At 39.2% G+C, this 27,669-nt stretch overlaps 1 protein-coding gene across 2 annotated transcripts; it reads right to left on the minus strand.

Annotated features, from left to right (window-relative positions):
• Nucleotides 1-1,938: 1,938 nt before the first annotated feature.
• On the minus strand, nt 1,939-27,669 carry kdm5bb (lysine (K)-specific demethylase 5Bb). Of its 2 annotated transcripts, XM_041799192.1 has the most exons (29): nt 27,314-27,669; nt 25,830-25,907; nt 25,226-25,348; nt 24,535-24,705; nt 23,994-24,050; nt 23,018-23,173; nt 22,702-22,795; nt 21,478-21,599; nt 20,594-20,644; nt 20,200-20,358; nt 19,940-20,059; nt 19,688-19,846; nt 17,026-17,207; nt 16,760-16,922; nt 16,518-16,637; nt 16,218-16,412; nt 14,669-14,850; nt 14,432-14,556; nt 12,377-12,527; nt 12,124-12,238; nt 11,313-11,668; nt 10,493-10,631; nt 10,227-10,406; nt 7,724-7,885; nt 7,147-7,632; nt 6,972-7,056; nt 5,389-5,597; nt 5,057-5,302; nt 1,939-2,902 (listed from the first exon to the last, which is right to left on the minus strand). In XM_041799192.1, the coding sequence occupies exons 1-29, from the start codon at nt 27,464-27,466 to the stop codon at nt 2,765-2,767; spliced, it is 4,677 nt and encodes a 1,558-aa protein (XP_041655126.1). In that variant the 5' UTR covers nt 27,467-27,669; the 3' UTR covers nt 1,939-2,764. The 2 variants fall into 2 exon arrangements, with proteins under 2 accessions (XP_041655126.1, XP_041655127.1); XM_041799193.1 differs by lacking the exon at nt 23,994-24,050.

Raw genomic sequence — 27,669 nt, forward strand, 5'->3', positions numbered from 1 at the left:
AAGTGAGTAGACGCCCATACCAGCTGGGAAAGGGAGACAGGTAAATGAGTGATTATGAATGACTGAAAGGATGAATGGAAATGAAACAGTCTTCCACTGAGTAAGCTTCAGGAAAGTAAGACTACAATTCACATGGGATCTCCAAAACGAAACAATAGAAAACTGGAAAAATGCTGCCTGACCTGACAAGTCTCAATTTCTCCTGCAACATTTAAACAGTAAGGTAAGCATTTGACGTAAATAATATAAAGCCTTCTAGACCACCAAATTCCATGGCACATTATAATCCACTTAAATCCCCTTTCTTCCCCATTCTGATGCACTTAAGCACACACTTGACCATGTCAGCATACCTAAATATATTAGTTGCTGCAATTTAAAACAATAGAGTTGAAATGTCAAGAGAAAAGGTCAAAAAGTCAAGAATGAAGTTGCAGTACAATTTCTAGAAAAAAATCAGATATTTGAGATAAAAAGTCAAGCGTATTAGACTATAACAAAGCACCTTGCATCGATGAACTTGTGAAACTGTACTGCAGAACTGGTTTAACAACAAATTATTTTATCTTTTAGCTGACACAGCATGTTGGTCTGGATCAGCTTTTTGTTATATTGTCAATTAAAGTTTTACTTCCTCAAAACTGAGACTTTTTTTTCTCGAAATTATATCTTAACCTTATTCTTAAAATTCCAACTGGATTTTCAACTTCAATCTTAAACCTTTTTTTTTTTAATGTTATTCTCAAATTCCAACTTTATTCCCAGAGTGCATGATATTATTTTTCCTGCTTCCCCCCGGCCCTAATCCTCTCCTGTAAATATCAGCTAAAAATATCAGTTTGTACAAATAACTTTGAGGAGTTTTAGGCTGGACCAACAGACCTACATTAGCTGAAGTCTTTTTCTTTGTTCATCCTCATTCCTAGCGTGCTTTAAGGGCTGACATTTCTTTGTTAAATCTGAACATTTAAAGTGTGTTAGTTATATAATCTACCTTGTAAGTCTGCCTGCATCACTGCATATTTCATACTTTTGATCCTGTCTATTCAGCATTCTTGCAGCCTTTGCATTGCAACTATACAATTAATGCACATGGACTTTCAAAGTACTAGTTAAAATTTTCAACAACTGCATGTAAATATTTGAATTTTATTTCTATTTCTTCAATTTTATTTAATGTTTGATTCCTGTACATTGAGAGCAAAGCTAACAGGAGTCAGATTCCTTGTTGCATAAGTATACTTGACCAATAGAGCTGATATTGAATCTGTTTTAAGGACTGAAGTTTATTTTTTCATCCTTCAACTTAAATGTGTGTTTTAAGGACTGAAGTTTAAGATCTGGACTATATTTATAGATTGGTATTGGCTAATAATTAGTAAATACTGGATACCAGCTAAAATCTAATAGTGTGTCTTCCTAATTCTTTGTTTCAGTCAGTATGTGCTTCAACATGGCCTGTTGAAAGTATAAGGTAAAAGCATAACGCTTTAAATGCTGACGTGGCTCTTTTTGTTATGACAAACATCAGTAGAGTGAGTAACGAAATAATTTTCTTCAAGATCTATTTTTGGGTATTTTCCCTTTATCTAAAGAAGACAGGGTAGTGAATAGAGTAGGAAATCAGAGAGAGTGGGGGATGACGTGGGAAAGGAGCCACTGGTTAGACTCAAACTCTGGGCTGTCTGCCTGGAAGAGCAGCCTACACACATGGGGTGCAGCTCAACCACCAGGCCATCTGTGCCTTGTAATAGTATATATTAGTAATAAGAAAAAACAGCAAGATTATTTTCAACCATTAAACAAAAAACAAAACAAAACAGGGTTAAATTTACAAGACTTTAAACTAATATTACCACCAAAAGTTGTCTTAAAATTCCAGTCTGTGAGAGCATCTTGAGGTTTCTTTGGATAAAGTGAAAAGACGAGACTTCTCCATAGAACAAAAGGGCTTTATTCCACAATATAAACTTGTAACATCTTCAGCTAAACCCAGGTCCTTCTCTCAGTAACTCTCTGCTGGGTTACACTCTGTGGTAGCACGTCTGTAGCATTAGAGCTACATCGCCAAACCACAGCTGTAATCCATCCACCTGTGTAGCCTTTTGTACATGACACCATCATCTCTAAAGCACCAACACAACTCAGCTGAGATCAAGCCGTTAAAGTCAATCCAGACAAAATTATTGCTCAGATAAATAAACCTATTCTACAAAAAAGGGGAGAATAATTATAATATTAAGATGCATGTACTAAACACTGGATCTCAAAGAAAAACTGTAATAGTCTTTTTTCAGAGGGGTAAGTGTATGAAAACCTTGATTTCTGTCCCATTAGCTCTGGTTTAACATGCAAGGAGGTTCCAGAGACGATAATATTAACCCTTGATTAACCCGCCATAATTGGTGTGTTGTGTTGTAAGACTCCTTTTGCGCTGATGTAATGGAATCCCATGCAGCACACTTCACATCCTGTGTTTTTTTTCATTTAGACAACCACAAACATTTCATAAGAAGAAAGAAATATATAATATATATATGTAAAAATACAAAAAAATAACTAAACATTATAGTTCTGGACAACAAGTCAAAGAGGAGATAGCACCGTTGTTACAAAAGGGTTGGACAGACAGGACGGGACAGGACGGGGGGAGGTGAGGGGGGGCAGTACAGGATCAGTGACACATCCAGACGTGTGGCTCGATAAACAGACTAATGACGGGGCAGAAATCTTCAGCCGTCCTTCAGGATAGAACAAAAACTCTTCATTTACTCATGTGTCCATCGTTCATCATACACCTGACACAAATGTAGTCCTCCTTCTCAGCCATCTCGGCCGTAACGCCAACGCAGACCTGGTGGAACCACTGGTTACAGCTGCCGTCACACTGGACCCAATCCACCTGCAGACAAACACGAGACGCTTTCATTTTAAAAGTGCTGAGACATGCAGAAACAGTTTTTGGCCACACTGGGGCAGCAGAAACCAACCAAAACGGTGACTAATAGTCCTTTCATAAAAAGCTACTGTAGCTGAGTAGCTTTTTGTGTACTTACACCTTTTTGAAAAGTTTTAAGAAATCACTTTTTCTTTCACTTGAGTATATTTTAGACAAAGTATTTTTACTTTGCTGCAGTTTAAACAGCATTAATTACAAAGTAGAAAAACAAACAAAAAACTTTAAAAAAAAAAAAAAAAAAAAAGAGGTCAAAGGTCCCCCTCAGCTACATATTACTTGCCAGCTGGTAGGCTTCTGCATACCAAATTACAGCCAGAAGCCTTGATGCCTGCTCATGCGAAAACTTGAAGACAGAGTTGTATAAGGCATACTAAAGCACAGAGTAGAGTTCAAAGAGTAGAACTTAAATTAGAGTCCCGATTTAAGCAAGGGCAACACAAACCCAGGTGTAGGGAGTATTATTAGGAAAAACTAGGGAACCACAATATTGGATTTTTGCCGATATTTACAAACAGATTTTTAGCCAAACTGACATTGATACAGATCTATAAATGTAATTTAGACCTAAAACTTCATACCTTAACACACATTATTTAAGTTGGAGGATAATCAAATAGAAAAAAAAAATCAGTCCTTAAAACCCTTTACAGGTAAGGACTGACGATGGAAGAAAAGACTTCAGCTGACATGGGTCTATAGGTCCAGCCTAAAACTTCTTATGTCAAAATATCAGTTGTAAATATTGGAAGATAGGAAAAATATCTGTCGATACCCATAATTCATCTGCTGATACCGTGCAGATAATACTAAAGGAAAAAAAAAAAAAAAAAAAAGGTACACTCCATACATCCTCCTATTATCTACTGGTATGGTCTCATTATCGTCAGATTTCTCACAGTTTGATTTCCTTGATGTTTGATATTTAAATAACAAGAAAAGCATTTGAATGGGTCAATGCTTGAAATCATACCATATTATCCAGTATTTACCTTAATGCCTTCAGAATGGCTACAAAGATTCAGATATACTCAATTTATTGTCAGATATACAATTCTATGTCCAAAATAGCTCAGTTGCCTTGCACAATTAAAATGTTCCTTTAATTAAATAACCTGGTTGGAGTTTCATGTTTGCTTTTTGATATTGCTCCACAAAGGAAAAAGACAAAAGATTTGATTTCAACCTCATCAGGCATAAAAACAATTACTCAGTTATTTCAATTCATTTTACATTCATTACTTTTTACTAAACTTGAGTAGGTTTTTGACAAGTAATTTTATTTCTACTTCAGTTTAATATTTACTTTATTGTAGCTCTGTTTTGTTGTACAACTCCTCAGGTAAATATTACTACTTTTACTTTTTTAATAATATTACTATTATTACTTTTTCTGCTTTTACTGATAGAGGAGGACAGCTGACAGAATCAGAAACAGATGAGAGAGTGAAGAGGGGACAAGCAGGAAAGGTGCTGCAGGCTGGACTTGAACCTGGGCCACCTGTGGCCACCATGGGGCGAGCCCTAACCACTAGGCCATCTGCACCCCTTTAATTGCTTTATTTAAGATATATTTTTGGCTTTTCATGCCTCAAGTCAGAAACTGGGGAATGTGGGGTGTACAGACATAGCCATTTAGCTAGTGGCATCCCACATTACTTTTTTCTTTAAATGATACTTGCACAGAATTATGATTATAGCATTAATCATTGGATAGTTAATTGACTACTGAAATGAATAAACATAAGAGTTAAACCAAAAGTATTTGTCAACTCTGTCTGAAAAAAAAAAATAACATGAGCTCTTGAGTGCACCAGACATGAGTGTGAAGGTGTAAACAGGAAAACTGTCTACTCTGCAGCTGATTGTTTTGTAGTAGAAGAGCCTGTGAATTAAGTAAAAATTCAAAGTTAAACCAAGAGGTTCTGACTGATTAAGGATGAATTGCTGCTGTATAGAATATGAGTGTAAGAACATGGGTAAAGAAGTTTCTGATAAAGGAGCACAAAAGGGCAGGATAGAAGTATAAATGCAACCCACAGTAAAAGCTGAATTTAACAACAAAAAGAAACTGTTTGGAGGTTTTGCTTGTTTTCTCACCTCTTCCCCCTCTGGCAGCTGACACCTCTCTGCAGGACACACAGCCATCTCCTCATCAGAGTCGTCAGATTGAGAGAAGTCAGAGCGTGGAGAGGATGAGGTCGAAGTCGGCCTACGCTGCAGGTTCTTCTTATTCATCTTCTGTCTTTTCTGAGCGTGCTTTTTGACCTTCTCCCTGTGCTCTGCGTCCAAACCTTCCAGATGTCTCTTCTTCTTCTCTGAGCCAATCACACTGTTGAAGCCATCCTGAAAATAAAGATGAAACATATCACAGCTGACACTGAGGCTGGTTTTTACAGCACTGTGAGGAGGTAATTTGAGAGAGCCTGTACCTGGTTGAGTGGAGAATTTTTTCCCTGAGAGTTAAACTGTGTGTGTTGGTCACAGTCTGTGGACTCGTCCTGTGGAGGTGACATGCATCTGTTTGTGTGCTGGCTGCTGGCTCTGTCCAATAAAACTCGGTACAGGCTCTGGACCTCCGGTAGAGACACCTGCAGCAGGAGCCCATCCACCATCAGCTCCTCTAGATCCCGACTTAAACCTGCAGCACAGAAAAACAACCAGGACATGATCAATAATACTCGATATAGCTGCAAGCAGCATTCGCTGGGCTTTGACTACTTTTGGCTCAACGGTGGGAAGCAGTTTTTGTGACCCATATGATGTGGTAAGCAATGAAGCAGTTTCTGGATTAACAAAGCTTGCATCATGTAAAAAATTAAGAGATAATGGGACTCTTGTTTTTCCATTAATGTATGCAGGACAATGTGTGAGATATCGCCAAGCTGTGCTTATGTATGTTTGCTATGCTTCACCTTATGCAAAGACTTGCTGATTAACTGGGACCAAGCTTTGTGGCCAAACATAATTAGTAAAAAGGCCCAACTCTACTGTTTACAAAATTTGGTGGATTTCAGTCGTGCAACCGGCAGTTTCCACATAGTAAATCTCCATCCACACACCCTGGAGCAAATCAGAAATATACCGAGGATCTGGTCAATTTCAAAATAAAACATCATATGCAGACTGCCAGGAGTACATGCAATCACTGTAACAAGCTTACATCAAAACAGGAAGCAAATTAACATTTGAAAGGCTGCCCTTTAGAGTCGAATCCAGTAGGCAAGGCGGTGCCCTTGGTCCAAGGTTGTTACAGTTAACTACAACTAACTAAATAACTAAAACTAAAATTCAAAAATCATTTTAGTTAACTGAAACTAAATAAAAACGAAGCTTTACCAAAAAAAAAAGAAAACTAACAAACTGTATAGTGCGCTCACAAAACTAAAATAAAATAAAAATGGAGACAAAATATCCTTAGTTTTAGTCTTTGACACAACCATACTGACTGGCACCAACGCCCAAGTCTGGGAGTTTAAAATTGCCTGATTGGTTAAGACTTCACATAGTGGTAGTTTTATGTCTGGAGTTGTGTTCAAACATAATCATTAATTAAATAAATGGTGAGTGAAGAGTAGCCTGTTTAAATATGTTTTTAAAAATGTTGATGCTCACTCAGCCTTGAAATCTATCCATAAAAAACTAAAACTAACACTAAAACTAATAAAAACTAAACTAAAACGAAGCATTTTTGCAAAATAAAAACTAAACTAACAAACCAGCAGTCAAAACTAATCAAAACTAAAATGAAATCGAACACAGAAAGTGAAAACTAAATAAAAACAGAAACTAATGAAAAATCCAAAACTTTGGTCTAAGTTAAACTGACATAGATGGATCACTGCGCTGACAGACTATGTGGAAACTGTGGATAAGAGACATTTTTCAGGGCTCAGTGAGCTGGAGTCATGTCAAATTTAAGCTCAAGAATTCTCCAGAACGATTAACCCTGACACACTGACACTCTTCTCCTTAATTTATTCTCTGTAGAAGTTTGGAGTCATATGACACTGACCCTGAAGTGGGATGCATCTCTGCTCGGTGTAGAAGACGGTCTGAGCATGGCTTGTCCTATTCCACTCTGGAGTCAAACATGGAGCCTGTATCAAAAACATCACATCTCAGAGTTAATATCTGAAAATACTTTCTAAAAACAGCTACATGAATGTCGAGAGTAAAAGAGGAGTGACCTGAGAGTTGTTGTGGCCGTCGTGGGTGCCTGATGCCCAGCGGGTTAAGGTTGGAGGAGTTCCCGGTCTCTCTTCTAGTTCTGCAAGGTTACAGGTCTGTGAGATCAGCTGTGCTTGGTGCTGCCAGTTAACCGTCCTCTCTACCAGATAGTGCAGAGCATCGCCCTCTGGCATGCGGACCCCCAGCCGCCGCAGAGACGCCAGCAGAGAGAGGACTTTGTTCAAAGGTGGTTTATCTGATCGCTGGCACTGCGGGCAGAGCCACGGCTGTGTTTCACAGGAGTCTGACAAGTCTCTGACGCACACGCTGTGGAAGGCGTCCCTGCAAAGTTCACACTGAAGCATTGCACCCATGGGCGCCTTCTGACAGACGCACACCTTCAGGTCCATGCAGTCGGCTGTAGGAAGGAGCTTTGACTCATTAGCTGCCCTGAGGTTAGAAAAAGCCTCCATCTCCCTCACTCGAAGCTCCTCCAGAGTTGCCATCTGGTGAAATATCAAAAGCACCGAGTCAGTCGTACTCAACTTCCTCACTGCTCTCTATTTATCTGTGTATATTCAGAGAAACTACACTTACTGCAGAGGTAGAATCCTTGGTCTCTGACAGAGCTTTCTCCACATCACTGAGAGTGTTGAGCCGTGGTGTTTTCTTTTTGTTACTTTTCGGCGATTCTTTCCCTTTCTTGGCTTTCCTCTTCGGAGAGCCGACATTTCCAACTTCACATCTTGGACACAAAACCTGTGAAGCAATGTAACTGTCAGACTTTTACATGCACAAGCACGGAGAGAAAAGGGCTCAGGCCCCCTTGTTTGTATCCTTTTTCTGCAAATGAAAATCTCTGTTTGCCAGAGCAGCTCAGATCGCAGAAGTCCGTGAAGGTGTGTATGGCATAAAAACGTCTCTTTTTTTCTTACAAACTCTCTCTGCTGAATTTACAGTGTCATATTTTCTACTTGTCTTAAATGATCAGTATTTGCATCATGATTCATCTATTTAATGGCAATAAATGATGCTGATCAAAGATGACTAATACAGTGCATCGTGTTTTTGACTTTGCAGTACTAAAAACAGAAGAGAAGATGTTTAGAAAGTACAGTCCAGGAGGGATACAGTCTCCTAAATCTCCTTGCTCTCTATAATTGAAGATACTTTGTGACTGAGATGCTTTTTTGAATCAAGTAAGAAATAACAATTCAAACATTGCTGAAATACAGCTGTCCACCAGACTGTCATTCTTGAGCTGATTTGCTGCTGATCAAATTCTTATTTTATGGTCAGGAATTCTCTAAAAAACAACAATAGTATTTGTTATATTTTCAAACAGAGTTGATGGTTTTAAATCTTTCTGCTGATGTCAAAGAAGGTTGATTTATTTTCTCCAATTGATTAGTTACCAATTCACAAAGAGCTTCAACAATGTCCTTGATATTATTTTAATAAAACAATTATTTACATTATATCCATAATTTTGGCAAAACAGAAGTGTCTTGTGCCTCAGCTCCTTCACAGGTGGAGGTCGGTGCTTGCAGAAAAGGACCAGTAGCCTGCTGCACCAGCTATAAATAAGTTCTGTCCTAAGTTATGGTCCAAGTCCAAACTAAACTCTTCGTTGAAACTGAAGTTCACTTAAGTTGTTTGCACCACGGAGATGCAAGATCGATCCTTACTAGTAGAGCTTTACATCCAAACTAACCAAAATATTGTCACAGATATGACATTTTCACTAAATTTAACCAATTCATGAAATGATAATTTAAAAACCAGTGTTTGTTGCTTGTGTTGTACTCAAGACTACACTATCTGAGACCATGACAAGACCAAGACTTTTGAGGCCGAGACTGAGTCAAGACCGAGACCGAGACCATAAAAATCAATTTTAAAAAGCCATGACAAGGTTGAACAGTTAAAGAGCATTCTCTCTTTAATTTTAGTTTTCTTTTTTTTTTTTTGTTCAACCAACCTCTTTTAAAAAAATCGATCCTATGTATGTATTCAAAAGCCACGCACAAGCCTGAAGTTATTTTAAATATCTGAAAATGAGATGTTTATCTAGATTTGTCAGCTGAATGAGGTTTAAAGTAAGTGTTCAGAGGTATTTCTGACTAGAAATAAGATGGACTGATGCCAGAGTTTTTGCAGGTGTAGCTATTTGTTGTTTTAGCAAGTACTTCTCCTTATGATCACATTAATGAAGTTGAAGAATAGAACATCAGTGCATGTCCGAGTCCAAGACAAGACCAAGACATTCAGAATGTGGTCTTGAGACCGGTCTCAAGACCAAGACCGTTCATGAGTACTACAACACTATTTGTTACAGTGCTGCCTCTCGTGTCTCTACACTCGCTAACAGCTAAAAATAACTGATGGATGCCAACTGCTGTTAATCCTCAAACAGCTCCAAAAGTGCATTAAAATATGACAAAGCATTTTGCATAAGTGATTATCAAAGCCTATAGCCTGAACCTAGAATCTTTAAAAAATAAAAACACAGACATCGTGTGTTGGAATCACTAATGACAAGAGATAATTTATCAGTGGAAGGAGGAAATTATCCCCGCTCATGAAAAATAACAGAGTTATTAATCATGGAGAACACATTACAGACACCAAACAGCTGGTATAATCCTCAGCTCCCCATCATCCTCTGAGTTATCCCACCTCTCAAAACTATCTCCATGACTTTACAGATTTAAGATTTAAGTTATAAATTAAGCCTACGTTGAACTATCTCTTTTGTGCAACATCTTAAATGTTAGTAGAGTGTAAACTCCATCATGAGCAAAAATTTTTCACTGATCTTTAGTCAAACAGTAGAAGTCTGATTTGAGAAAGCTAAATACCCTCCTCTTTACAGAGCATCAACATTAATTAAACCACAAAAGGGACTCTTGTGCTCCTGTTCCTTCTTTGGATATGCCTGTGATAAGGAGTCCATCTTTTAAACATGCATAATTTTGGACATGAGGCATGTGGTGAAGAAATTATCTTCGATAACATCTTCAGATAATAATAAAAACAAGAACCCCCCTGTGGGAAGACCTAATACTTATTTTTTGTTAAAAAAATGTTGGGATTTTACCTCCAGTAAGCTAAGGTTCAAGTCTTTCTGTAGGAAAGTTGCTGCTGCAGATTCCTTCCATTCTTGCACTTCCACCATTAAAGACTCGAGCCGGTCCAGAGGCTCCAGATGGACCTGGATGGCTTGTCCTCTGAGCACCATGTCGGAGAGACTGTCAATCATCATTACACAACCACTGGCCTGAAAAATAGAGTAATTTCAGCATTACAATCAGAATCACACCAACCTGCACAAAGAAAGTCACAAACTGTCCCACAAGTCCTAACCTGAAGCTCCTCAGCTTCTTGAAGCCACTCTTGGGCTTTTCTGATGGAGTCTTTCAGGAGGAGACAGTTTGGGAGGTAAGCTGGGATAGCAGAAGCCTTTTCAGCAGCAGCACTAAGAGTCTCCATGGAGTGTGGAGGTCTGTGATGGGCAGAAAAAAACAAATTGCAAACTGAAGGTAATAAAGGAGGACACAATACCCAGAACTAACAAGGACTTTCAGAAAAATTCTCCTCAAAAATCTTTTCAGAAAGTTTTCTAAATCCTTTCTCATACCAAAACTTTCAAAATTATCAATGCGAGGTGTGAACACAGATTTAAGAGGACAATGTAATTTTCTTAATTCACATCTTTGACGCTGTATTACAATGCCTGATATGAAGGAATTCAAGCTTTTTAAAAGTGCATTGATTAAAGCCCAGAGTTGAAATTAGATTTTTAGGACACTGAAGAGAAAAGACACACATTACTGACAGCCATGCCATTAAATCTCAGACAATAAACCATGAAATTTGATACTTAATGGTGGCAAGAGCCAATGAAATGATGACAGAACTAAATTTGATGCTCACTTCTTGTGGAACTGGTTGAATATTCTCTAGCAGTAATTAAATGAAGCAAAATCAGGAGCACTGATGTTTTATTTACAAACAGTGCAAGTACCTGGAGATAAGGTTACAACTTTGATATGTAAAACATTTCAGAAATGATCAGTTTTTGGATCAACAGTCCAAAACATCTTCTTGTTGGTGTTTTCTGGTGTTTCAGTACCCTATTTCTTTAACACTAAAATCCTCATGGATCAGTCAGTACTGCCCTCACCTGGCTTTAAGCAGGCTGCTCGCCTTGTCCTCCCAGTGCTCGGACACAGTGAGCAGCTCCTGCAGGCGTGCCATGGCTTTCTCCACGGACGGATGAGGTGCCAGGCCGACTCCCTGGTCGATGAGCCTCCTCATGGTCTCCAGAGTCAGGGTGGCAGGCTGAGCACTGGTCTGCTGCACGCCCTCCAGCCAGCGTGCCTGCTCCAGCCGCACCCTGAGGCGAGGCAGCTCAGGCAGCTCCACGTCAAAGTCGAAGCTGACATCTAACAGGCTCTGGATCTCGGCAACGCTGGGGACTTCATCTGCCAGGACCTTCTCACTGTGCTGCTGGAAGTCTTCGATACGATTCAAGAGTTCCTAAAAAAAAAAACATGTGAATACAGGAACACAGGGAGTTAAAAGTAATGCCTTCACATGCTTGATTTCTGTGAAGGAAAACCATGCTTTTGTTGAAAGATGAGGAGACAATACACACATTAAAGAATAAACGCAAACATTTTTACTCTGTGCTAATGCAAAAGATTTTCATTGTTGTCTTTATGGTTTTTAAGACTCTCCTGATGCTTAAACTTAACATGATGGGGGCAAATCTTTCCTGCAAAATATGGCAATAAATTACCATATCAACAAATGAGTCATGCTTTTTTATCCTGATAAAGGCAACCATAACCCACTCTAACATGGTTTGTCAATATCATCTAAACCACAAGGGGAAACCAGAATGCCTCTAAAATCTACAACTGCACCACCAGCTGACAGAATCTACATTCTTATGTCACCAAATCAACAGTACAAGTTTATCCTGAATTTACCTTCAACAAAGGGGCTTGAGGGAGGCTGCAGGAGAGGTTATACAGCTGCCTCACAAATGATCTCAGCTCCTCCACAGACAGCTGGCTGCATGATTTCCCATTTCCACAGCGATACCTTTGGGAGAGCATGAGGTGAATTAAAAATCTGAACCCCATTAAGGCACTAATAAGATTTGAGAAACCATGTAGGGAAATGTGAAGACAGCTAATCCATGATGAAGCCATCAGTTGTAGTGGAGTTTATTAATCCTACCTGGTCTGCCTCTTTCCATTTAAAAGCTGTTGTGCCACAGAGGCACACTTCTCTGCGTCCTGTGTGACCAGGCGGAGCCGACGCAGCAGGTCGTTGTCGGGGAACAGCTTGGCTTCTGATTCGGCAAGAAGAGTGCGAAACACCGGAAGACCTGAGAAGAGAAAAAGCAAAGTAGGGCAAGGTTATTTGTATTATACATTTCAACAACAAGGCAATTCAAATTGCTTCACATAAGACATTAAAACACAGAGGGAGAAAGAAACACAACAGAAACATTTAAAAAATAAAAAAAAGTGATTAAAACCCACAAAAAATAAAAACAAATATCATAACATTATGTCATTGGTGGATCTCTCGTCTCCTTTCTGCTACCTAACCCCATCTCAATTCAACAGTTTAGGACTCACGTGAGATTTAATTATTCTCTTGAAATGTCTTTCACTGAGATTAGTTTTCATCCCAGGCAACAAAAGCCTAATCGCGTATTAACGCAAACACCCGGCCCCACTACTGATAATAAATAACTGTCTAAAATATAAAATTTTAAGTTTAAGTAATTTTTGTAGCATTTGTTTAACAACTTGGAAAGGGGAATTGAATGTGCTTAAAACATAATCAATGTAAACTATTTCCTTATATTAAAAATTCAGCTCCTTTTTTAAGGAAATCAAATTGATAAATAAGTTTCAACATGTTAAAAAAGTCAACAGAATACTTCATGGCTTGTCACAAATTTGATATTTAAGGCCTCTGCACACCGAGTCATTTTTGTTCATTCGATATTATTGAACATCAAAAGAAGATGTATGATCTTTTATTGTTAATACATGTTTGTGCACTGGCTCCAAAAAATTTGTCCATCTATTTTTCCAGAACAGATTTGATTCTTTCCACCCAGGTCATTGCAGGAAAGCAGCTGCATCTCTCTCTCTTTCTCTCTGTCCTGTACTAAAATTTCCCTTTGAACATCCTACTCTGCTCATCTTTCAACTATACAATATGATAAATAAAGGCCTAAATTTGTACTCAGCCAAATAATGAGACTGAATTAAAAAGTTGCAGTCTATCTGTGCATCTTAAGACAGCGCCATGATGCATGAGACAACACACCCATATGAACTGAGAAAGAATAATCTTTCTTTTTGTTTTCTTCACAGTAAAGACCATTTGCCTCATACTGCAAATTTTCACAACAAACAGAAAATTAATGCTTTGGACTTGGTGAGCAAGATTTAACTGTGTGTTGTTTTTATCAGATTTTTTTCACAGGCACAGACAAACAGAAGTTTACACACTGAGAAAGAAATGAAGCTGTGATGAGCACAGACAGACAAGAAAAGAAAGGGTGGCACTGCAGCCACATTAAAAAACAGGACAAAGATGCCAAATTATGTCATCCTCAACAACAAGCTTTTTCATCTAGAATATTTTGAAACTACTGCTGGAGAAGTTCACTGAAGGCAGAGATACAGCAAACGGACCTGTATGTGTGATTTTAGAAATCTCTTTAAAGGGCACGATAAAGCTAACAAAGCTGTTCATCCCTAAAGGGTTTATCTGTATGGGTTAGAACTACGGGACTGTTTATTCCTGTATTGATATCCTTAAATCCGTTACACACTTCTGGTCCTTGCCTCTTCCTCCTTCTGACATGAGATGGTAGCAGAAGAGACGAGGAAGAGACTCAAAGACAGATGATACACCAGGCATTTAACAGTATGTGACATCTGTGCCTTAGAGCTGTCATTTAAAAACAAAGTCAATTAAATATGATGCGTGGCACAGCTTCAATGTCTGTTTTATGTTTTATTACAGCTGATTGCTGTATGATATGATTGCTGACAGATACACGGAACAGTTTACGGCAATTTGATTCCTTACATTCAATTCAAAACATGTTGCTGACTCTTTGTGTCTTGTATGAACTGTAAATTTAAGGAAAATCTTGCGACAGTTGAAACTTGTCTGGATAGAAAAAGCTGACATATTAGTACTAACAAAGGTGGTCAGCAGAGAACAATTATTATTCTCCTCTTATCTGTTCTTGCCGCTTACCTTTCTTCTTTTCAAGTTTAGCCTCCAGAGTCTCTGCAACAACGGCGGCCCATTCATCGTACAGCTCGGCTCGCTGCTTCACAGCATTCATCATGGGGAACAGATCGTCCAGTGTGTATCTGTAACTGTGAGACCAAGCAGAAAAATTCATTTACAGAGCATAAAACATATTATGATAAACATACAGTATTCATGTGGACACAGCCTGTTAATAAAAACAGCTCCAGATGGACTCACTTCAGTGTGTAGTGTTTTACAGGACAAGAGCAGAGGTCATTGATGTGGTACAGACAGACCAGCACTCCTGGGCTACAGGGACAGGTGATGGCAGACAGATAGCAGGTGGTCCTGCACTTGGCACACTGCCGCTCATCATCCTGGAGGTGATCATACTTAGCTTCCTGACAAAGGGACACGCCCTGAAGGTGTGGGAAAACAAAAAAGGTGTTAGAAGAGAAACCCAAGTAGAGCTGTCAATATCTTTGAGGTAGGGGGGATTTTGAACAGCACTCAATATATTTAAAGTAAAAAAAAAAAAAGTTTAAAGGAAGAGAAGGGCATTATAATTTGAACTGTAGGTGTACACACAATAAGGAAATGTGTTTATATTTTTGTTTGTGAGGTGAAACTATGGAACAGTCTGAATGTGGAGCTCAAGTTATGTTCAATCATGATCCAGTATAAAATGACATATAAAGGGGTGACTTTTACAAGATAAATGGAATGAAATTGAATGTTACAAAAATTGTTGCAGTTAAAATATGGTAACCTAATCATTGCGTTTGATTTTTCAGTATTGCACTGTGTTGACTATGTTATGTGAGATTTTTTTTTCTAAGGACATTTGCGCTCTCTTTATAAAATATTTGAAATAAAAAAGTCAGTTGAAATTGAAGTGTGTTTCTTCTGTGCACTGCACATTTTGACATATTCAGAAAAGTATTCAGACCCCTTTCACTTTTGTCAATTTTGGCCTGTTGCAGCTTGATGCTGTAGTCCACCCGTGGCCTTGCAGCTAACAATGCATATCGAAGCAAAAACCAAGCCATGAGGTCAAAGAAAGTGTATGCAGAGCTCAGAGGTGGGATTGTTGCAAGACACATATCTGAAGAAGGCTACAAAAAAAAAATCTTCTGCCCTGAAGGTCCCCAAGAGTACAGTGGCCTCCATAATTCTCAAATGGAAGAAGTGTCTCACAACCTGGACTCTTCAAAGAGCTGGTCATCCAGCCAAACTGAGCAGTTGGAGGGGAAGGGTCTTGGAAAGAGAGGTGACCAAGAACCCGATGGTCACTCTGACTGAGCACAAGAGATCCTGTGTTGAAATGGGACAAAGTTCCAGAGGGACAACCATCACGTTTTCATCACAATTTATTATAGCCTTCCCCAGACCTGTGTCTTGCAACAACCCTGTCTCTGAAATCTGCAGACAGTTCCTTTGGCCTCATGGCTTGGTTTTTGCTCTGATATACATTAGCAGCTGTGAGACCTTCTATAGAGAAGTGTGTGCCTTTCAGAATCATGTCCAATCAATTTAATTTACCACTAGTGGACTCAAATCAAAGTGTAGAAATATCTCAGCCAGGCATCACACTGTAAATGATGTACTAATGTGTTTTTAAACAATGGTATGTAATTCAATGTTGCAGAAAAGGCCTTTACCTTTTAAGGAAAAAAACAGACTGCATGGAGTACAATTGAGTCCTACGCATTAAAAAAACTACGTAGAAAAAAAATCACTGATACAATATACAGTACAATGCTGCATTCAGTGAGGACTACATTACCATTTTCTTCACTTTCTCCCTCAGCATCTCCTCCTCCCGGATCATGAGGACCATGTCCTTGTGCACAGCAGATGCCAGAACTACATCAAGTGTGCCTGCTTTGGAGGCCATGTTGCACACCATCTCATCATGGGAGAACACGTTGTACCGGTGCAGCATACGATAGTGATCAACACACTGCCTGCCCAAAGGCATCTGGAGTTACAGAATGGAAAGTAAAAGGTTATAAGGGCAGTTTGTGTTTATCTGTGTGTTTAATATATCATAGAAATAACACAACATAAATAAAGATATAAATACCCAGTCCACGGTGCAGAAGTTGACAGCCTCAGCGAAGTTGAAGCCCTGATTGAAACCGCTATGGTAGGCTCTCGGAAATGTGATGACAAACTCACCAGCACACTGATTTGTTCTGTAAATCTGAAGGAAAGAGACAAAAGGAATGATTAATGCTGCTGCTCTTGTGAAAAATTCTACTCTGCATTGCTGCAGATGATAGAAAGTGAATCAGCACATGTGAGAAATGATACAAAATCACATACTGGGACTCCATGGGCCATTAGGGTGTTGGGGTTCATGATGGTGACCAGCTGGTGCAGCAGGTCAGGCTGGGACTCAAACAGCTCTGGGGCCAGTTTCCTCATCACCTCCTCTAGCTGTTCTGCTGCAAAACCAGGAGCTCCATACCAGGTTTTGGGCTCCCCCCTAGTCGAGAATGAGACAAACATGAGATGAAAGCTATCAGGAAACAAACACAACAAGGTCTGAGCTTTTTGTCACCCATCATATCACTTTTTCTCTGCAGTACCAGTGCAGGTAGTTGATGGAGTAGCTCCAGTGATCCTCGATGTGCCAGCAGAAAGAGGAGAAGCACATGCCGACGTAAAGCCACGGCAGCGTCATCCCACAGATGTCAGCTGTTACATGAGTCAGCACAGATGGATTCATCATCGCTAGGTTGTTCAGATTCCAGCCACACTTAAGGTATTTCTGAAAAACAAACAACATAAAAAGATCATTTATTGTCACCAGCCTGTAAAATCTAAAGATTAAAAAGGAGCAACACTCAAACCAAGACAGAAATAAACATTAACAGAGAGCACAGCACAGTCATAAAAACGCAAATATTACAGTCACGAGTTCAGGGATACACTTGGATTGGGTGCTGTTGAAAATGCTTGGCTGTAATGAGGGAGTCAAAGAGGGCTCGAATGTAGACTAAAGATACATCAAGGTTCTTATTTGGTAATGTGTGTGATTTTGAGGAGTCTGTTCTGGTTGAATGACAGTGAATGCTTTAAAGCAGCATGAGGAGCAGCAGAGGAGGGTGGGTTCTTGCATAGGAGAGGCAAGCAAAATTTAAGGAAACAGGTTATTACTACAGTGAAATGTATAGCTCATGTCTAGAGTGTAAAAATATGCAATACTTCTTGAATACTCCTCAAATATGGCTCAGCAGGTAAAATAGGTTGATCAGTTAGACTCTCAACCAGAAAGTTGTGGGTTCACTCCCCAGCTCCTACAGTCACATGTTGATGTGTCCTTGGGAGATGCTTAAGTCAAAGTTGCTCCCACTATTGTGTCAGTGGCATGTGAATGCAATCAGTGTGTGAATGTGGAGTGAATGAATGTCACTAGGTTAGTGCGACCTGTGTTTTGACCTGTATTGTAGTTGTACTGCAAGCCTGTAATACAAGCTCAATAATCTGATTTCAAGTATCATAATGAGTAATTTGAAAAACAAACTTTACCTTCTCAGTCATGTTTTTAACCCAATGAGAGAGGACCATCTAAATTGCACTAATGCATCGGTATGTGCAAAAGTTTGCCTGCAATTTTTGGTAATTGAAGATAAATTACCCAATATAGGATGACTTGGATTCTATCTTTCTTTTTATATTTATTTTTGCTCCAGTATGGAAACAGGTTTTGTATCAACTGGACTCTACTTGTATGGTAACTTTGCAAAGCAGATAGATCAGCCAGATGTCATGGCTATCATCAGGCAAATCCATCTTGCAAAGCTCCAATTTGAAGCATTTCAGCCCAGTCTGAAAAATTACCTGATCAATCAGCATTGTTTAAGGAGAATAGGGTTGTAGCTATAGGTGTGGTGTAGTTGTACTGCAGGCCTGTGAACAATGGCTGCTATCAAATAAGCAATTAGTTCCAAAGAAGGTATTGACAGTTTTATCAGAACTGGACAGTATTTCTTTCAGGGATGCATGATATTTGATTTTTGTAGATATCTGACATGCCAATATTTACAAACTGATTTTAGCCGATATTGATACAGCTATGGATATTTAAATGTAGTTCATACCTAAACTTAAGTCCTTTAAACACACAATTTTAAGTTTGAGGATGAATATATTAGCAAATGTCAGTCCTAAAAAATACTTTTAAGTTTAATTGAATGACGACGAATAAAGAAAAAGACTTGAGCTCAAGCAGGTCTGTTAGTCCAGCCCAAAACTCAACTAACTTATTTGTGTGTACGGCCAATATTTACAGCTGACGTAGGCTGATTTTTAAAGCAAAAATATCTGTTGTACATATCGGCAGAAATTTTCATATCTGCCGATACAAGACTTCAATGTTGATACCTGCCAATACTGATATCATACCAATAATATCATGCATCCTTAAAATCATGCTGAAAGAAGAGCAAAGAACTGGACTGAGAGCTTCTCTTGCCAGAAAAGATGTTTTTTTTCTCCTTTAGACTGGCTTTCAGCATGAGTGGGATTAACAAACTGACTCCACTGTCAGCAGTAAACAACAGTGCCAGCCTGTTGAGCTCATGTTATCTGGTTACTTCCTGGAGATGTGCATGCACACTACCTTATCATATCTTGCTGTTTCGATTGGCACGTAATAAATATGACTGACAGAATTTTCATCCAACCACCCACCAAGATTTTTTTGAAAGGTTCTGCCCCTCTTAAACATTTTGTGTGGGCAGTTGCAATGATGGATGTGAAATAAATCCCATGCCCTAGACATATGAAACAATCTATCTGGCAGGTTACTTGTATCATAGCAAAGTTTAAAGATCAGGTGACGTTAAAAATTAAGGTATCATCGGGGAGCAGATGGCCTAGTGGTTAAAGGGGCTCCCCATGTATGCGGGCGGCCCGGGTTCGAATCAGGCCTGAGGCCCTTTACCGCATGTCTCTCCCCCACTCTTTACCCTGTTTCCAACTCTATCCACTGTCCTCCTCTATCTAATAAAGGCACAAAAATGCCCAAAAATAAATCTTAAAAAAAAAAATTAAGGTATCATGCTAATATTTGCTCAAATCACTCAGTTCTGTCCACCACGGCTTGTTTACATGCTTTAATCAACCATAACATCTCTGTGTTTTACTTTAATCTTTATATTCGGCTATGAAACTACTGCATGTGTTTGAAATGAAGTTTATCAATGCATGCATCCAAGTTCGGGGTTGTGTGTTCAGCAGGCATACCTCATCAGCTGGAGAAACCTTAAATTTCCCGTTTGGAATGGGGAATCCACTCCCAAACTCCTTTGAGGCGATATCAGCACCATACTCTACAGTAACGTCCTCCTCGATGGCTCCAACCAAGCGCCAGAACTCCTTCTCCACCAGCTCTGTGGGTACCATCTGTAGAGGACACACGAAGAAGACATTAGGTTGAATCTAAAGTACTCAAAGTGAGAGACACTGAAAGATGTGTTCTGAAAATGTTCTTCTTACATGAACTGGCATGTTGAAGTAATCAGATTTGAAAGCATCAGCCATTTGACCAAATGCACGCAGGGAATAGTCCCTGTACGCTTGTTCAAAGCCAAATGCCTCGTGAGGTTTGTTGCATTCCTGAGGGCAAGTTGGGGAAAAAAAAGAAGTCAGTCAGGAGTAAACAGCCTTGTTGTTCTCATTGTTTGGACAACTTGCACTGATCAACACTCATGAGACAATTTGCATCCCATTAATATGATACTGCTGTTTACCCTCACCTGAGCCAGACACTTGGGACACCTCCAGTCTCCTTTGGGGACGTCGTGCAGAGGAGGGATCAGGCAGAAGGTGTGGTAGCTGTCGTCACAGCCGTCACACAGCAACAGACGGTCCTCTTCTCCCCCGCTGCCACACACCAGACACACAACCAGATCCACCTGACAACAAAGCGAGGAATTTACTAGGAATCTGTTTAAGCCACGATGACTAATGAATCTTCAAAATTACACCAACTGTCCAAAAACATTCTTCTATGTCTATGTTTTCTAGAACTTCAAACTCAAGTGAAAGTGAAAGATATTCTTACTAATAGATGGCCCCATTTACACTTTACATCCCGATAACACCATTACACAGTTAGAAACATTTGTAATCCTGGTTTGGACATATTACCTGGGTTGTGATAGAACCTGGAGTAATCACTGGAGCCGTTTTTCCTTGTTGCTTTAATGAGACAGAGAACAAACGGCTAATTTCAGTGTAATTTGGGTTTTTGCAGCTACTTTAGCTGCTGGTTATCACATTTAAAGAGGACTCACATCAGGTCACATCAGGTGTGAGGAGAATTAGACTACCACAACCTCTCTGTCACTGTCACACGTTCACTGAGTTAAGAGTAATGAACACAGAGAGAAGCTCACCCATTTACATCTGGCTAGTCTGCATCTCAGACCACTTCCTGACGTGGTTTGATTTCTCAGTTTTCACTTTGTCTTAAATGCTTCTTGGATGCATCTACACTTTGTTTTCTTGAGATCAAATAGCAGTTCAATTCATGTATGAAGTGAAGGGTCTAAACTTTCAGTTCTGCATACAGTGTGTTGTAAAAATACATTTTGTTTTGTATCTTTCACTTATGACATTCCTCCTTGGCCTGTTATGATAAAAATGGTTTCAACCTTTCATTAAATAAGTGGAAAGGCCTGACAGTGAAAGTAATATCACTGGGACAACATTTCATCTGACAAATGCAGTTATTGTGACAGGCCTCATTTATCCCACAAGGAAAAAAACCCTATTTTTTAGTTTCTCTGTCTTGAAATCACATGAAATAATTCAGTCATTTAGTTTAATGTACATAATCATGGAGCCCAGAAAGACTAGACACCGCTTAATCACATGCTAAAGATCCCTTTAAAAGTAATGTCTAAATCTGGCAGAGAAAAGATATTTGAACAAGTCTAACAATAAATGATTTAAGCTGAGCTTGTATTTGTGATGATGTATTAAGCCAACTAACAGATTAATTTTTGAACATTACAGACATTTCTACTCACTGGATTTGGAGGAGGAGGAGGAGGGATGTATTTCTTGTACCGTGACTTAGGTTTTTCTACTTCAATTAATGGTTCCTTTACTTCTACTGGTTCCTGTTTCACCGGGATGGGAATCTCTTTTTCTGCAATACAGTAGGAAACATTTCCAATATTATTACCAAGCTTTGCACTTTTGGTTTTACTGAGCACTCCTAAAGGTCATTAACTCAACTTTAACCCTTTAAAAGAGTTACAAAGACATTTAATAACAGTTTGGTTTATAACAAATTATAATGCAGCTGTAAGATACATGTATAACCATTATAAAGTACTTAGTAATAAGCAATTCTTGTCAGAGCTTACAACTCTCTGAATGAAGCTTTGTGTTGAAATCAACGTTGGGGTAACATCTGACAAAGAGCCAGAAGGCTTCTTTGTTGTTACAAGTGACCTACTGGATTAGCTTCACAATTCAAGTGATCCCTTAGTAGTTACCTTTTCATAAAAAGTTGTAACTGAAAAAAATTCTCCTTTTCCCTTTATCATTTGTCACCACAAAAAATTCCACAGCATCTGCACAGTTTCCATTTCTTGCCTACCTACTGGCACACTGGCAAGTAGCTGCATGCCAGCAGAAGGCAAACGCAGCTGTGTGGGTGGGAGTGTAGCTAGCTGATTCAGCTTGTGAGAAGGCAGGGAGGACGGTGTTACCATGTGGAATTATCCCAGATATATTAAGCTTTTTACAAAAGGGACGAGAACATCATAGTGGAGTACAAGTTCAACAGCTTGTGATGCATTGTTTTAATGAAATGGTATGCAATATTACACACAGCCTGTGTGGAATGCTGCAAGCCTCTGCCCAGTTTGTGGGCATATTATTGAGCTCTAAAGGTTATACCCATTTAGTTTTCCAAATATGAGGCTGCAGATGATGGTGTGTAAACTAGGCTGTGGTCTGACAGTAGAGTTGACACATTCAAAGGCAGATGATGCTGTTCGCTTCTTAAAACAGACATGTGGGATGAGTGGTGAAAGGGTTTTCATTTTTGGTTATGAAAATAAGCACATGCATTACTTTCTCAGTGAGAAACACAACAACGTTCCAAATTACTTTTAAAAGCATCATTCTGTCCACTAGTTGTAATACAAAAAACAAATAACACATATGCTAAGAGTAAGAACACTGTAACTGAAAAACGCCATTTATTTTAGTATTTTTCACTTAAGGAAGTGGAGTCTGACCTGGTTCTTGCTTGGCCACAAAGGAGCCCATCCTCCGCCTCAGGTTGGGCTTGCTATCAGTGGGCTCACCTGGTTCAGTCTTTACACAGGCAGCCTGCAGACAGAGTGAAGCGTGAATACATCTACTTCTACCATTTTTACAACTTCTACTACTTCTAATAATAATACATATTGTTAATGAACTTTTCATTTATACCTTATCTCAAAGTGCTACTAAAATTCTGATGGCTTAAAAAAAAACTCCAAAAGAATAGTAAAGAATGAGGAGCTCATTGAAGACAGGTGTCCATGACACTACTACAACACCACCACCTACCTCACACTTCATTCGCTTGGCTCTGCGAGCATTGGGGAGGGGTTCAGGGATTAGAACAGGCGGCCTCTGGGCCAGATCCTGCAGCTTTTCCTCCTTGGTGTCCACGCTCTCCACACTTTCTTTACTCTCCACTGGCTGGACTGGCTTTTGAACACACTAAAAGAGAAAGTATGCTCATTAAAACCACAGCTCACTGGTGATTAAAAAAGCATCCGAGTGCCTAACTGGAAATACCTGTACACTCAGACAGAGCAATCAGTAAGAAACCAATGGACTCAGTTTTTAAAACAGGAAGTAGTAATCTATTATATGCCATATTTTAATAAAGGGGAACTGCTTACATGATTTCAATTTCAGTTTTTAGAGATTATAAACATTAAAAGGGATAGTACGTCACATCTATGAAGCACTGGGAGCTATAAAAATGGCTGAATGTCAGGATACACTCTTTTCAAGATAGGATTCAGTATAAACAGTTTCCACAGCTAAAGTGGCCATAAGAAGGATGTGGTTAGTTGCAATTGTCAACCCAAACAGGGAGCACTGAAAATGAAGAGTAACATGCCAATGAGAGGTTCAAGGACAGATAAGAGCTGTGAGAAGGGCATACAAGCAATGAATATGAAACTTCAAGAAGCTGTGTGTGAGTTGGTTTTTTATCACATTACAGAAGCATTTTGGAAAGAGTGAAGAAAAAACAAAATCTACAAGATGATATTAAAATTTGTATTTTTCAAATGCCTCAAGACACAGGTCAACACGGGTTGACTTGTGGAGTTGAGGATTACTTATTTGAAGTTATCCTTTCTTTGTGAAACTGGTTAATGACTGACCCAAGAAGGGGTTTAATTTAAAACACCACATCTGCACATCTTACAACCAAAAGCTGAACAAACAGTGTACTGTCCAGCCAAAGATTAACATGCAGTTTGTTAATTGTGAGGCTGAGTGGTTTCTGACCACAACACAAACATACCTTTTCAAGTTCAGGATCAGCCTCCAAACGCATCAGTTTGGAAGCTGCCTCTGGTGCCTGAGGCAAGAGAGAGCTCGGGTAATTAAACAATTTAGAGTGACCTGCAGAGGAGGTCACACAGCACCAATCCAACAACAGCAGATAAGCTCTCTTGCAACATGTTTTGAAAGATTAGGGAGCAAAAGCTTCTAAATGGCATGGCAAGACACCAGACCAGATTAGTTAACTCCTCAAAAGAAACAGAAAAACTGTGTAAAAAAAACTTAAACTTATAAATAAAGACAAACATAAATTTAAGTTGCAGACCAAAACATGACATGCGTATCCTAATAATGCATTTTTCTTTTTGTTTCAATGGTATCAATTTGTCTTTAACCTTTGACATGGTACGAACAAAATTTAAGCATGATACATGTTTAACTTTACTTAAAATTTGATAATTTGTCATAATAAAAGGCACAGTTCAGCATTATTAGGGCTATTTTTAACAGATAAGCCTCACACTGTTTGGCTGACATAATGATGCGTGTGTCCAACTCACCAGCAGGTTTGCTCCACTCTGAAACAGATTGTAGGGATAGAGTATTTTCTCATAATGCCCTCGCAGGTGTGAGCCCACAGCTTTGCCAGGAGCGAATCCCATTTGTATTGCAATCTTAGTCCATCGCCTTTCCCGGCACACAATGTCAAATCCACCCTCCTCTGCTACCAGCTGAAATGACAAGGAGATGTGGTAATGGTGTGAGTTAACTAAATGTAGTTTTACATTTTCATAAATACAAGCGCTGCATTTTAAATACCTATTAATGGTCACTCAAGCCCTATTCATTACACATGCAGTCCAATACGACAGCTCTGCAAAAAATGCAGCCTTAAGCAATTAATAATGATCAATTTTGATTGCCACTATCTGGGGCATGCTAATTTAGTTACAGCTTTGTCATTTAAATAGCAGTTTGTGCTTTTTATTAGGGTTGTTGCTTTAATCCTAACCATTTACTCACAAGAGAGGCAGAATATTTGAAACACCATCAAAGAAAATCCTCTTCAGTATAACACCACTACCCATTTCAACAACACATAAAACATTAAAACAGTCGACAAAGATGAAAAAATAATAAGCATCATAAAAACAGAAACAGAGTCATGCAAAGCTTTTGTAGTGGGTCATATTAAACAATATATGCATCTATAATGTAATTAAGTAATTTCTGGTGATGTTTATTACCAACCTTATTTAGCTTATACAAGTCCAAGATCTTCCTCTCCACATGAGGAATCTTCAGGGCACATCCCTGCAAATCCCAAAATTTGGCAATCTGGTCCAGGAAGTTGAGCTTGACTCTGGTCTGAGCCTGGGAAAAAACATAACAAATAACAACACTCAGCTATAAATAGATTTTGTTTCAGACAATTAAGTGAGAAAAGGAATTGAAGGCATTCATTAAAAACCAAGACAATCTCTGGGGAACACTTCTAGGGAACAAATTTAATCTAGATAGGCTGATATGTAGCCAAGAACATGGAGTACTGCAGCCTTGTGTTTCATATAAACGACATCCATAATCAGATACATGTCTTTAAAATTTAGATTAAGGAACATTTATGCAAAGTTAATAATGTAGAAACTGGTGCTTTATCTTTCATTACATATGAAATATGTCTCACATGAGACTGATTGTATTGCTGTTCTTTGTTATCATCAGCACAGGCTGCATAGGAAGCCTAACATTAAAAAAGGTGACAAAGGAAAGAAATGTATATTCAATTAAATTACAGACACAAAAATAGATAGAGTGAATATCAGCTGGATTTAATCCAACTAACAATACTCACCTCAAGCTCATTGAGCCTCTGGATCCTGGGAACAAAGTGAAGTTTGTCGACATCACAAGCAAATGGAGGTTGCCAACCCTAAACAGCAACAAAAACACACACGAAGGCACATGAAGGTCATGATCAAAAAATGCCCCCCAAATTATTTTGTAAAAAGGTTCATTTTTGCATTTCTAACCCATGTATTGTATTATGATCCGTTTTTCCTTTTTTACTGTGCCCTTGAGACAATTGTATTTCCAAGACTGAACCAAGCTACTGGAAATTTCCAGATTCTTTACCCAAGGTGGCTTCACAAAACTAAAACAGACAAAAAATAATGCATGTGACTATATTTTGCATCATTTTAACAATTTTTAGAATCAAGTTTGGCTAAAAAGGTGCGAGCCTTGGCTGATACTGAAAGAAAACCATGATCCTCTTCAATTTATAACTCAAAACACTGATCAATGATGGCATCAACATGACATAAGTCCTGCAATCACAATAGCAATACCCTGAGACCAAAGTTTTTGTCTCAAGTCAGTAGCCAACATCCCCCACTGGCACACAAAATGGCCAGATGGAGAACTCATTCACCAGCCCAGCTTACCACAAAGCCAACATGGAGGACAACACCCTACAACACAGGCTCATACATGAACAGGGGCTCACCTACAAAACAATTTAACAACAGTAGCATAAAACACAACTGCACTTCTATGAAATATAACGGGTTAAAACACAACTTCAAAAGTCACCCACTGTTTTTAACACTAAATTTGGTCTTTATAGTTTAATAACACTGTGTACTTTTTGTCCCATTGAGAGGTGATATCTTTGATAATCCACCTTTATTGAAGTATGATATGACTTTGTAAATGTAATATATTGCTCATCAAATAATCAAAACAAACAGCCAGTTGGCCGGGTGTGATGATCACAAGTACACTGAATGACCCAACAGCATCATGATGCTACTCAACAAATAATCCATAATTAACGTCAGCAGCAGGGCTCTCAGGACGTCTGAGGACAAAAGAGAACAAAAAGCACACACCTCCATGACTATATTTTGATCATATCATAATTTACAACATGGTAGAATGGCTTCCGCATAGCCACCTCTGTGTCAAAGCGTCAATTATGACAGGTTGGTTGGTGAGCTCGCAGCTAGCGTTAGCCTGCTACCTAGCTAAGTGGCTCATTGACCGGACCACTAGGGCTTTGTTGACACTCGGTGGACCACAGTTATATTTCACTTCTAAAACTCCAAAAAGCCTTTATTAATACCAACCAGCGCAACGCTTACAAAAAAGCACGACTATCATTTAAAAAATCATTAGAAATAGGTTGCTAAGCCTTGGCAGCACAAAGAATGAACATAGCCGTGCATCCGCCATGTTGAACAGTCCCTTTAAATCCCGAATGCTAGGTCCATCTAACTGCCGTCTCAACGGTTGAGCATCCGCGTAACGTCTTTTAACGTCTTTCCTCGCACTCACCGGAGGCGGCCGGACTTTGCAAATGCCAGTTTTCTCGGCGATGGGACGGATCTTATTGATGAAAGCAAATGGGTCTTTGAAATCTTCCCAGCTGGGCTCGAAGACCGGGCACTCCGGAGGAGGCTTGAACTCGTCCGGCCGAGGCTGGCTCATCGTGTCGGACCGACCCGGCGGTGTTAGCTCGGATAGAAGAGGTCACTCACTTTAAAAAGTAAAAATTTTCCCTGGAGTGTATTTTTTATTTATTATAAAATCCCGTTTGTTCACCGTCAGACTCGGTGGTAGTCAGTCGTCATCAACACGAGATGAGGCAGCTTACACACATACAGGCTACAGACGCACACACTTACACACAC

Source organism: Cheilinus undulatus, linkage group 11 (genome assembly GCF_018320785.1).
Source record: "Cheilinus undulatus linkage group 11, ASM1832078v1, whole genome shotgun sequence".
NCBI lineage: Eukaryota > Metazoa > Chordata > Actinopteri > Labriformes > Labridae > Cheilinus > Cheilinus undulatus.

Bases quoted from the DNA above. Each gene is read 5' to 3' on its own strand.
- kdm5bb (XM_041799192.1), bottom strand. From the start codon at position 27,466: ATGAGCCAGCCTCGGCCGGACGAGTTCAAGCCTCCTCCGGAGTGCCCG. The intron at 10,407-10,492 runs GTTAGGACTTGT...TCTATTTTTCAG, and splicing joins AAGAAGCTGAGGAGCTTCAG to GCCAGTGGTTGTGTAATGAT. The intron at 5,303-5,388 runs GTACAGGCTCTC...CTTTATTTTCAG, and splicing joins AAAATTCTCCACTCAACCAG to GATGGCTTCAACAGTGTGAT.